At 34.6% G+C, this 13959-nt stretch overlaps 1 protein-coding gene across 1 annotated transcript; it reads left to right on the top strand.

Annotated features, from left to right (window-relative positions):
* Positions 1–647: 647 nt before the first annotated feature.
* LOC139875726 (uncharacterized) lies at positions 648–2005 on the top strand. Its single transcript, XM_071863035.1, has 2 exons — positions 648–1122; positions 1566–2005. The coding sequence occupies exons 1-2, from the start codon at positions 648–650 to the stop codon at positions 2003–2005; spliced, it is 915 nt and encodes a 304-aa protein (XP_071719136.1).
* The last annotated feature ends 11954 nt before the right edge of the window (positions 2006–13959 follow it).

Here is a 13959-nt window from a genome sequence, read left to right as displayed (position 1 = left end):
ATAGATCATTAATTGTGAAGAGACATAAGAAGACTGCTTATGAAGTTCTTAACGGAAGAAGACCCTCCATTGCATTCTTACATGTGTTTGGCACCCCTTGTTTCATATTGAACTATAGGGATCAACTAGGAAAATTTGATGCCAAAGCTGATGAAGGATATTTCTTAGATATTCCAACATTTCAAAGGCATATAAGATTTACAACAAAAGAAGGAGATGTTTTGAAGAATCAATAAATGTTACATTGATGAAAATGTTGCAATCTTATCTTCTGGTCAAGAAGATGAGGAATTAATTTTTGAAGAGCCTACTCAACAAGCTCTTGATGAAGAAGAACAGGTAGCAGTACCCTCACCAATCCATGTTGTCGAGTTCTATGAAGATGAGATGGAGTTTTCAATTCCATATCTCTATAAACCAACTCGACCTACTGGCTCTACTGAAGTACTACAAATCAAGCAGAGGTCTACTGGTTCGAAGGATCACAGTTTGGTACTGGTTTCACTAATGAAGTACAAAAGTCTTCTACTGTTGTACACACTATTGTGCCTACTGGTGATTCTTATGTTGCGTGTTCTACAACCAGCTCACCAGTCCATTACATTAAATGGACTAAAGAGCATCATATTAAGGAAATCATTGGAAATATGGCTAATGGAGTGAAAATAAGAAGGCATGCGATCAGTAACTTCTATATGCATTTAAACTTTGTATCCAACATTGAACCTACTAATGTTGAAGAAGCATTTAAAGATTCTAGCTGGGTAGGAGCTATGCAAGATGAACTCACCCAGTTTGATAGGAACAAAGTATGGAAGTTGGTATCTAAACCTGAGCATAAAGAAAAGAAAGTCATAGGTACTAAGTGGGTGTTCAAGAACAAGATGGATGAAGATGGGGTTGTAATTAAAAATAATGCTAAATTGGTAGCCCAAAGTTTTAGGCAAGAACAAGGATTAGATTATGGAGAGACATATGCACCAGTAGCAGGGATGGAAGGAATCAGAATATTCTTAGCCTCTGCTGCTCATATGAACTTTAGAGTATTCCAGAAGGATGTCAAATCTGCCTATCTTAATGGAAGCAATCAAAATATTCTTGTCCAGATTTTTCAAAACTTACGTCTGAGACATATGAAATGAGCTTACAAAGAGATTTGTAATACTTTCTTGGATTACAAATGAAACAACTTGATGATGACATTTTTATAAGTCAAGACAAGTATATCAAATATATGGTAAAGAAATTTGGTCTGACATATTTAAAAGATATAGGGACTCCCATGTCAGCATCCATTAAAATAGATGTTGATCCAACTGGTAAATCATTCAATATCACTGAATATATATGTATGATTGGTTCCCTATTATATCTTACATCCGACAGACCAGATATCATGTTTGCCACATGTCTATGTGCTAGATATCAAGGTAATCCTAAAGAGCCACACCTGCTAGCTGTTAAAAGGATATTTAGGTACCTAAAGGGTACTCCTAAATGTGGTCTTTAGTATCCTAAAGACCAAGATTTTGATCTAATGTGTTATTAAGAGGCAGAATTTACAGGTTGTAAAATAGACAGGAAGAGTACAACTAGTGGTTACCAGTTACTAGGGGGAAGACTAGTTAGTTGGACCAACAAGAAGCAAAATACCGTGTCTATATCTACAGCTGAGGCAGAGTATGTCTCTGCTGGTAGTTGTACTGCTCAAGAACTGTGGATGCAAAACCAGCTGAAGGATTATGGTATACATTTCACAAAGACACCAATCTATTGTGATAATACCAGTGCCATTGCCATTTCCATTACTAATAATCCTGTTATGCACTCAAGGACCAAGCACATTAATGTACGGTATCATTTCATCAGAGATCATGTACAAAAAGGAGATATTAAGCTACATTTCAATTCAACAGATCAACAGTTAGCAGACCTATTCACCAAGCCATTGGATGAGAGATGTTTCAACTATCTCATTTATGGACTGAGTATGCTTGAACTCTAACAGTCAAAAGACAACTCTGTTGTCATGTTGTTTCTACATTAGACAAGGAAAACCAGCAGTACATACTCGACTGTCTACTGTATATAAGTAGTGAATAACCAGCACCTCAAGGTCTTCTACTTAGTCAAATCTGGTAAAATGAAAATAAATAACTAGCAATCACAAATGATTTTGAAATTAAATGAACATCATTTATTCCCAATGATTTAAATTAAATTCGTAACAAATTAAATGTGTCAAATGCTTTTGTATTATTACATAGTTCATTTAATGATTTTTGTAATAATTATTTGAATTAAATATCTATCACATTTAATGCTTAATGGGAATAATGATGATTTAAGTTATTTACTCATCACCAAACATCTGCACACTCCACGAAAACAGGAAGATCTGTCATCTTGTAACGACCCAATCCTCGTTATACCAAAAACACGACCCAAAAAAAAAAAATCTGGACCTGTACATTTGGACGGCGTCCAGCCTTTTTGGACGGCGTCCAATTGCACTAACGGGGACTGATCAGTTTTCATTACACTTGAATGAAAATCCCGCTTCTCGACACTTTCCAACGAAACAAATTATTGCAACATATCAATATAAGTAAAACTAATAAATTTCCAACATCGAAACGAGTTTTACAAAACGGGGCCCACAACGGCCATTTTACGAGTTTCGTACAAATCATGAGTTTCAACCACATTAGTTTAATTTCCAAACGACACTATGAGCATGGTGTTTGGGGGTTAAACTACCGAAGTCTCGGTCAAACTCCAAAAGCTATCAAATCCCAAAAGCTTCCCCTAAACAACAAGCGGGATCTCTAATCCAATCGAATGTCCTTACCCTTGTCAATGCCGGAGCCTATAAAAAGATAAACAACGAGAGGGTAAGCAAAGCTTAGTGAGTGCAACAATTATACATACACATATATAACCCATCTATTTGCATTCGCACCCACCAAATACCTCATACGAGAATATAACTCAAATAGCATGCCGTCTTACTCATAATGCTAACAACTCGTACACAATCACCACATCACATTAGCACATACTCATCACAATATATATATATATATATATATATATATATATATATATATATATATATATATATATATATATATATATATATATATATATATATATATATATATATATATATATATATATATATATATATATATATATATATATATATACATACCATGCTAAACAATATCCAACAACATAATATGGTTAACCATAATGCTATGGTGCTACCGGCACGTGGTTCACACCATACGCATTTGAGTCTCACTCTTTTATAGTGCTACCGGCTCGTGGTTCACACTTTGGCGCTACCGGCACGTGGTTCACTCCTCATTTTATAGTGCTACCGGCACGTGGTTCACACTTGATGCTACCGGCACGTGGTTCACATCCAAATTTTATAGTGCTACCAGCACGTGGTTCACACTTGATGCTACCGGCACGTGGTTGACATCATAATACTCGTCACATACATGTTATGGCACTACCGGCACGTGGTTCATACCATAACATTCACAAATAAACACGCCATATACATGTACGCATAATTATTCCACTCACCTTAACGCCGTCGGTGAATGTTAAACCAAGCTCGCAACACGTAACGCACCTATTACATTATGTATACAATTAATTAATCACACAATCAAGTTGGTCAACCAACTCACTCAACATCCTAGAGTCATTTTGACCATGGTGCAATTCCGACCCATTTGCACACTTAACCCAAAAATCCCCAAACTAACAAAAGGGTTTTATACACATCACTAACCCAAACCCTAACCCTTAAACAATTAATGGTAAGGAAATCAAGGTTAAGACTTACCACTACAATCAAAATGTAGCTAGTGAGGAGATGAACAACTTTAATGCTCGAGCTCTAACCCGAAACAAGCTTCTTCTACTTCGATTTGAGCTTTCTCACACTTGAATCACTCTCTCTCTCTATAATTTAAGTGGAAGAGGTTTGGTGGTTGTAAATGGAGTAAATGAGGCTCCACAAACTGATCTAGGGCCTTAAAGTCGTCCACATTGTGAAATTACCAAGTTACCCCTTTTAAATATCCAAAAACACAAAAGCTGGCTCGCCAGTTCAACTGGACGACGTCCAGAATTCTGGTCGGGGTCCCACCCTGTTGGACGGCGTCCAACATAACTTGGAAAAACTAAATCTTACAACTCTCCCCCACTTGAACCAGATTGCGACCTCGCAATCCAAGTCGCATGACAAGCAGGAAGTCACACAAGAACAAACTCTTCGGGCTCGCAGGTCAACTCGGAACCTATACTATGACGCCATTGAACCTTAAAAGTTCTCACCTCTTTATTTCTCAATCTTTTCACTTTTTTGTCACGTATAGCAACTGGCTCCTCAATATACTCTAACTTGTTATTTAGCTCAATTTCGTCTAATGACACCCATGAAGAATCATCCACAAGACACTTACGGAGATGGGAAACATGAAATGTATTATGGATCCCGCAAGTTCTTCGGGTAATTCCAAACGATATGCAAGTTTGCCAACACGGGCTAAAACTTTAAATGGGCCAATAAACCGAGGAGCTAATTTTCCCCATTTTCGAAACCGAATAATACCTTTCCATGGTGAAACCTTAAGCATTACCATGTCACCTTCTTGGAATTCGATCATTCGCCTACGTTTGTCGGCATACGACTTTTGTCTATCTTGCGCGTTTTTCAAATGAGCCCGAACCATATCAATCTTGCTATTCGTCTCTAAAACCAAATCAGTACTCCCGATTTCCCTTCGACCAATTTTACCCCAACAAATCGGGGTTCGACACCTACGCCCATAAAGCATCTCATATGGTGGCATCCCGATACTAGTATGGTAACTATTATTGTACGAGAATTCCACCAAAGGCAAGTGCTCATCCCAACTACCACCGAAATCAATAATGCACGCCCGTAACATATCCTCCAAAGTTTGATTCGTACGTTCAGTTTGACCGTCCGTTTGAGGATGGTACGCCGTGCTCAATTTTAATTGTGTACCCATATCTTCATGAAACTTTTCCCAAAATCGAGATGTGAAACGGGTATCTCGATCCGAAATAATAGATATAGGAACCTCATGTCGAGAGATTACTTCCTTGATAAACAACTTAGCCAAGGTCTCCGAAGATATCGCTTCCCGAATGGGAAGAAAAAAAGCACTTTTCATCAATCGGTCAACTATCACCCAAATCGTATCAAATTGGGTTCTCGCCGTCTTTGGTAACTTTGTGATGAAATCCATGGTAATGTGCTCCCATTTCCATTTCGAAATTTCCAATGGTTGTAACATACCATACAGCTTTTGGTGTTCAGCTTTAACTTGCAAACACGTGACACATTGTTCAACATACTTTACAACATCACGTTTCATGCCCGGCCACCAATACTCTTTCTTCAAATCAAGATACATTTTCGTCGCACCCGGGTGAATGGAATACTTGGACTTATGTGCTTCATCAAGTAGCACTCATCGATGATCACCCGTTTTAGGCACCCACACTCTTCCTTGAAAAGATAATAAATCGTACACTTGACACCATACAAGTAATGGCGCCAAATTTTCAATGCATGAACAACCGCCACCAACTCAAGATCATGAGTCGGATATCTTGTTTTGTGTTCCTTCAATTGCCAAGAGGCATAAGTGATGACTTTACCTCTTTGCATTAGAACACAAACGATCCCATTTAAAGACGCATCACAATAAACCGTCATGTCTTCTACCCCTTCCGGCAACACTAACACCGGAGCTTGACATAAATTCTCTTTTAACAATTGAAAATAAATTTCTTGTTCGTTCTCCCAATTAAATCTCGCGTTCTTTCTTGTTAACTTCGTCAATGGAGAAGCAATCTTAGAAAAGTCTTGGATAAACCGACGATAATAACCGGCCAATCCGCGAAAACTTCGGATTTCCGTAGGCGTAGTCGATCGTCCCCAACTCTTTACCGTCTCAATCTTCCCCGGATCTACTTGAATACCATTTTCGTTCACAATATGGCCAAGGAATTGAACTTCCCTTAGCCAAAATTCACATTTGGAGAATTTAGCATACAACTTCTCCTTCCGTAACGTCTTTAACACACACCGCAAATGAAGTTCATGTTTCTTCATACTCTTCGAATAGACAAGTATGTCGTCAATGAACAAAATTACCGACTTGTCTAACATAGGTTGGCACACTTGGTTCATAAGATCCATGAATGCCGCCGGTGCATTCGTAAGACCAAAAGGCATTACCACAAACTCAAAATGCCCATAACGCGTTCGGAAAGCCGTTTTCTCAATATCTTCCTCACGGACCCGCATTTCTTGATAGTCGGACCGTAGGTCGATTTTAGAGAAATACGTTGCACCTTGGAGTTGATCAAACAAATCATCAATCCTAGGAAAAGGATAACGATTCTTGATCGTCACTTTATTCAACTCCCGATAATCGATGCACATCCGCATACTACCATCCTTCTTCTTCACAAATAAAACCGGAGTGCCTCATGGCGAAGCACTCGGTCAAATGAAACCCTTTTCAAGTAACTCTTGGGTTTGATTTAACAACTCTTGCATTTCTATCGGCGCTAAGCGATATGGAGTCTTAGCAATGGGGGTAGCCCCCGGAACCAACTCAATGCGAAATTCAACTTGTCTTTCCGCCGGAACACCCGGTAACTCATCCGAAAAAACGTCTTCAAATTCATTAACCACCGAAATTTCACGAATGGGTGGTGGCTCATAACGAGTATCAACGACATGGGCAAGAAAAGCCATGCCACCACTAACAAGGAAACGACGTGCCCGTGCAAAAGTGCATATCGGCACAAGTCTTCTTCGCTTATCACCGTGAATAATTAACTCTCCCCCACTAGGGTTCTTCACTCGAATAGATTTTTCATGGCATGCAATATCGGCTCTATTATGATCGAGCCAATCCATACCAACAATGATATCAAAATCGCCCAAGGTCATAGGAATGAGATCAATTTTAAAGCTTTCGGCACCAAACACAACATTATAATTTTTACACACATCCCCCACTAGCACCGTCTTGCCATCCGCTATTTCAACTTCTACCAGATGACTTAACTTAACTAGCGGTTTATTTAACTTAGGCACAAATCTTGGAGACACAAACGACAAATTAGCACCACTATCAAAAAGTATCCGTGCCGGATTAGAGTTAACCATGAAAGTACCTGAAACAACTTCATTGGATTGCTTGGCCTCCTCATTCGTCATCAAATAGTTGCGACCCCTATCCGTGCTCGCCGCCTTCTCCAACCGTTTAACATGATCGGTGTTCAAACCGGGACACTCCGGCCTCTTATGCCCTTCTTTACCACAATTATAACAAGTAACTTTGTTCGGCGCATTGGTACAATGTGACGACCCGGAAATTTTTGACCAAATTTAAACTTAACCTTTATATGTTTCCGACACGAAAAGCAGAATTTGTAATGTTGAATCTCAAAAAGTTTGGAACTACATTCATGTAATCAATTACCCTTTGACCGTGTTCGACGATTCACGAACAATTATGTGTATATAGATATGTATATATAATATATAATATTAACTGAAAACATTAACAAAGTATTAGATATATGATACTTTACATGAACGTATTTGTTTCGATTTATTTATCGACAGAATTAAGAGATAATATCAAATGATTGAATTATCAGATACATTATGATATGATTAAGGGCCAATGTTATGAGGTCCATTGTGATTTAAGAAATCTATTCTTTTTGACAATATTCGGAAAATGGTAAAGTGATCTATAAGTAAGAACGTGGAGTGTAAATAACTTAGATGTTGGATATCGACAAGTTAAGTAACTCGACATTTTTCATTAAGATAATTTCATACGTTTATTAAACCTTTGGACTTTATCCCATGCTTCACCAACAGACTGTAATTTAAAAACTTGAAACCTATTATGAATATATATAATTCTACTTTTCTAAAATGTTTTATGATATAACGATTTCCATTATTTTAACCTTTTAACAAAATGATTCTTAACTATATTTAGTTTTGGAAAACAAAATTATCATATTTATTTGATTTAGTTTCAAAAGTACAAAAAACGTTTTCAGTTTAAAAATAACTTTATTATTAAAATGTATATATCTTTTATAAATATCTAGAACCACTTTTGACAACTCATTACTTAACCAGTATGATAAAGATAACGATATTTATATTTTATTTTATTAAATATATATAACTATTTAAATTAATATTATATATATATTTATACGCGTATTATACGTATATAGTTTTATACTTTTACTATACTTTAACTTTACCTTTACTTTACTTTTACTTTTACTTTACTTTAACTTTAATAATTCATACTTTAATAATTCATACTTTAATAATTCACATTAATAATTCATACTTTAGTAATTCACTTTAATAATTCACTTTAATAATTCATACTTTAATAATTCACTTTAATAATTCACTTTAATAATTCTTACTTTAATAATTCAATTTAATAATTCACTTTAATAATTCATACTTTAATAATTCACTTTAATAATTCACTTTAATAATTCATACTTTAATAATTCAAAAATCTATTATAAATAGAATTGAATAGGTTTCATTATTTCATAGAAACTTGAAAATATATTTCTCTAAACTCTCTAAATCGAATTACATATATATATTTTCTTTGTATTATTTCATGATATTATTAGTATACATAAAATACTACGACGGAGTTATACTCAGACGATTTCAAAATAAATTTTCAAACGGGATAAAGCTAAGAAAATTATGGGTTATAGCTATGGAGGTTATGGGTATTGATCGAGAGTATTGCTCGTGAGTCAAACTAGTGTTTATCATCTCCGTTGCGTCTACGTACTTTTCCTGCAATATTGAATCTCAATATTGATACGTTCGTGAATCCAAGGCCAACATTGCACTTGTTCAAAGACGTCATATGTATTTTTACTACAAAATATAGTATTGTGAGTTTCATTACTCCCTTTTTATATATTTTTGGGCTGAGAATACATGCGCTGTTTTATAAATGTTTTACGAAATAGGCACAAGTACTAAAACTAATTCTATGTGGGTTTAAACCAGAAATATACCCTTAGCTTGGTAACATTAAACTACTTGTCTTTGTACGGTAGGCGCGAATCCTAAAGATAGATCTATTGGGCCTGACAAACCCCATCCTGACTATGGGATGCTTTAGTACTTCGAGGTTTATATAACACACCTGATTCGGTGTACTTTCAGAGGGTAAAACATGAACGTTAAGGCTTGTTACCGGGTGCCTACAACTTATAGAATAATTTTATACACTTGCGAGTGTACATATATTTATAAACGGAAATCTTGTGGCCTATTAATATATTGAAATAATTGTTATGATAAACCTATGAACTCACCAACCTTTTGGTTGACACTTTAAAGCATGTTTATTCTCAAGTATTAAAGAAATCTTTCGCTGTGCATTAGCTCATTTTAAGGATATTACTTGGAGTCATTCATGGCATATTTTGAAAGACGTTGCATTCAAGTCATTGAGTTCATCAAGATTATTATTAATTCAATTATAGTTGGATGTATTATGAAATGGTGTGCATACCGTCAATTTTCGTTGTAAAAAAAGTTTGTCTTTTAAAAACGAATGCAATGTTTGTAAAATGTATCATATAGAGGTTAAATACCTCGCGATTTAATCAACTATTGTGAATCGTTTATAATGTATATGAACGGGTCCTTTCAGTTGGTATCAGAGCGGTGGTCTTAGCAAACCAGGTCTTGCATTAGTGTGTCTAACTGATAGTTGTTAAGATGCATTAGTGAGTCTGGACTTCGACCGTGTCTGCATGTCAAAAGTTTTATTTATCATTTTTAGTCGGAAATCATCTACTTACCATCCTTAGGAAATTACCTGCTTATCATTTTTAGTCTAGACACATCTTGCTGCATTGATTGCATGAATAGTGTACAGACAAAATTCATATGTTAGCGTATCTGCTAAATCATATCTTATCGTATCTATTACCGTAAACTTTGCCTGACATATTCCGTAAATTCCTCCGTAATCTATGAAATCTTTTGATCTATATATATAGATATTCTATGTAGTTAGAATACCACCCGATAGCCGAAAAATCATTTCGTATCGAAAAATCCTTTATCAAATCGTACGAAATGGAACTCGTCATCAGTTCAAGTTCCTCGGATTCCGAAATGGAATCCCACTCAAGCTCCGAAAGCAGTGTGACTGGAATGGATCAACCAATTGTAGTGACCCGAACTTTTCCATGTTTATATATATTAATTGAGATTGATATTTACATGATTAAATGTTTCCAACATATTAAGCTATCAAACTTATTAAGACTTGATTAATTGAAATAGGTTTCATATAGACAATTGACTACCCAAGTTGACCGGTGATTCACGAACGTTAAAACTTGTAAAAACTATATGATGACATATATATGATTATATATATAGTTAACATGATATTATGATAAGTAAACATATCATTAAGTATATTAACAATGAACTACATATGTAAAAACAAGACTACTAACTTAATGATTTTGAAACGAGACATATATGTAACGATTATCGTTGTAACGACATTTAATGTATATATATCATATTAAGAGATATTCGTACATCATAATATCATGATAATATAATAATTTAAAATCTCTTTTGATATTATAAACATTGGGTTAACGACATTTAACAAGATCGTTAACCTAAAGGTTTCAAAACAACATTTACATGTAACGACTAACGATGACTTAACGACTCAGTTAAAATGTATACACATGTAGTGTTTTAATATGTATTTATACACTTTGGAAAGACTTCAATACACTTATCAAAATACTTCTACTTAACAAAAATGCTTACAATTACATCCTCGTTCAGTTTCATCAACAATTCTACTCGTATGCACCCGTATTCGTACTCGTACAATACACAACTTTTAGATGTATGTACTATTGGTATATACACTCCAATGATCAGCTCTTAGCAGCCCATGTGAGTCACCTAACACATGTGGGAACCATCATTTGGCAACTAGCATGAAATATCTCATAAAATTACAAAAATATGAGTAATCATTCATGACTTATTTACATGAAAACAAAATTACATATCCTTTATATCTAATACATACACCAACGACCAAAAACACCTACAAACACTTTAATTCTTCAATTTTCTTCATCTAATTGATCTCTCTCAAGTTCTATCTTCAAGTTCTAAGTGTTCTTCATAAATTCCAAAAGTTCTAGTTTCATAAAATCAAGAATACTTTCAAGTTTGCTAGCTCACTTCCAATCTTGTAAGGTGATCATCCAACCTCAAGAAATATTTTTTTCTTACAGTAGGTTATCATTCTAATACAAGGTAATAATCATATTCAAACTTTGGTTCAATTTCTATAACTATAACAATCTTATTTCAAGTGATGATCTTACTTGAACTTGTTTTCGTGTCATGATTCTGCTTCAAGAACTTCGAGCCATCCAAGGATCCATTGAAGCTAGATCTATTTTTCTCTTTTCCAGTAGGTTTATCCAAGGAACTTAAGGTAGTAATGATGTTCATAACATCATTCGATTCATACATATAAAGCTATCTTATTCGAAGGTTTAAACTTGTAATCACTAGAACATAGTTTAGTTAATTCTAAACTTGTTCGCAAACAAAAGTTAATCCTTCTAACTTGACTTTTAAAATCAACTAAACACATGTTCTATATCTATATGATATGCTAACTTAATGATTTAAAACCTGGAAACACGAAAAACACCGTAAAACCGGATTTACGCCGTCGTAGTAACACCGCGGGCTGTTTTGGGTTAGTTAATTAAAAACTATGATAAACTTTGATTTAAAAGTTGTTATTCTGAGAAAATGATTTTTATTATGAACATGAAACTATATCCAAAAATTATGGTTAAACTCAAAGTGGAAGTATGTTTTCTAAAATGGTCATCTAGACGTCGTTCTTTCGACTGAAATGACTACCTTTACAAAAATGACTTGTAACTTATTTTTCTGACTATAAACCTATACTTTTTATGTTTAGATTCATAAAATAGAGTTCAATATGAAACCATAGCAATTTGATTCACTCAAAACGGATTTAAAATGAAGAAGTTATGGGTAAAACAAGATTGGATAATTTTTCTCATTTTAGCTACGTGAAAATTGGTAACAAATCTATTCCAACCATAACTTAATCAACTTGTATTGTATATTATGTAATCTTGAGATACCATAGACACGTATACAATGTTTCAACCTATCATGTCGACACATCTATATATATTTCGGAACAACCATAGACACTCTATATGTGAATGTTGGAGTTAGCTATACAGGGTTGAGGTTGATTCCAAAATATATATAGTTTGAGTTGTGATCAATACTGAGATACGTATACACTGGGTCGTGGATTGATTCAAGATAATATTTATCGATTTATTTCTGTACATCTAACTGTGGACAACTAGTTGTAGGTTACTAACGAGGACAGCTGACTTAATAAACTTAAAACATCAAAATATATTAAAAGTGTTGTAAATATATTTTGAACATACTTTGATATATATGTATATATTGTTATAGGTTCGTGAATCAACCAGTGGCCAAGTCTTACTTCCCGACGAAGTAAAAATCTGTGAAAGTGAGTTATAGTCCCACTTTTAAAATCTAATATTTTTGGGATGAGAATACATGCAGGTTTTATAAATGATTTACAAAATAGACACAAGTACGTGAAACTACATTCTATGGTTGAATTATCGAAATCGAATATGCCCCTTTTTATTAAGTCTAGTAATCTAAGAATTAGGGAACAGACACCCTAATTGACGCGAATCCTAAAGATAGATCTATTGGGCCTAACAAACCCCATCCAAAGTACCGGATGCTTTAGTACTTCGAAATTTATATCATATCCGAAGGGTGTCCCGGAATGATGGAGATATTCTTATATATGCATCTTGTTAATGTCGGTTACCAGGTGTTCACCATATGAATGATTTTTATCTCTATGTATGGGATGTGTATTGAAATGTGAAATCTTGTGGTCTATTATTATGATTTGATATATATAGGTTAAACCTATAACTCACCAACATTTTTGTTGACATTTTAAGCATGTTTATCCTCAGGTGATTATTAAGAGCTTCCGCTGTCGCATACTTAAATAAGGACGAGATTTGGAGTCCATGCTTGTATGATATTGTGTAAAAACTGCATTCAAGAAACTTATTTTGTTGTAACATATTTGTATTGTAAACCATTATGTAATGGTCGTGTGTAAACAGGATATTTTAGATTATCATTATTTGATAATCTACGTAAAGCTTTTTAAACCTTTATTGATGAAATAAAGGTTATGGTTTGTTTTAAAATGAATGCAGTCTTTGAAAAACGTCTCATATAGAGGTCAAAACCTCGCAACGAAATCAATTAATATGGAACGTTTTTAATCAATAAGAACGGGACATTTCAGTTGGTATCCGAGCGTTGGTCTTAGAGAACCAGAAAATTTGCATTAGTGTGTCTTATCGAGTTTGTTAGGATGCATTAGTGATTCTGGACTTCGACCGTGTTTTCTTTAAAAATGATTGCTTAACATTTTTGTTGGAAACTATATATTTTTAACATATGAATATTATGTGATATATTAATCTCTTAACGTGTTTGATATTATGTGATAGATGTCTACCTCTAGAATAAGTTCCATTGACTCACCTAATAATAATGAAGAGTCAAATGTAAATTGGAATGATTCGTGGACTGATTCACAAGTTCCCGAAGAGGAACCGGAAGAAGAGTCGGAACCGGAAGAAGAATCGGAACCGGAAGAAGAATCGGAACCGGAAGAA

The sequence above is a fragment of the Rutidosis leptorrhynchoides genome, chromosome 11 (genome assembly GCF_046630445.1).
Source record: "Rutidosis leptorrhynchoides isolate AG116_Rl617_1_P2 chromosome 11, CSIRO_AGI_Rlap_v1, whole genome shotgun sequence".
Taxonomy (NCBI): Eukaryota; Viridiplantae; Streptophyta; class Magnoliopsida; order Asterales; family Asteraceae; genus Rutidosis; species Rutidosis leptorrhynchoides.
This window is presented reverse-complemented; position numbering and strand designations above follow the sequence as displayed.

What these genes read in the sequence shown, in the direction of transcription:
- LOC139875726 (XM_071863035.1), top strand. Translation starts at nt 648, where the DNA reads ATGGCTAATGGAGTGAAAATAAGAAGGCATGCGATCAGTAACTTCTAT. An exon ending in CCAGATTTTTCAAAACTTAC is followed by an intron (nt 1,123 to 1,565) that starts GTCTGAGACATA and finishes CAGAATTTACAG; the next exon opens with GTTGTAAAATAGACAGGAAG.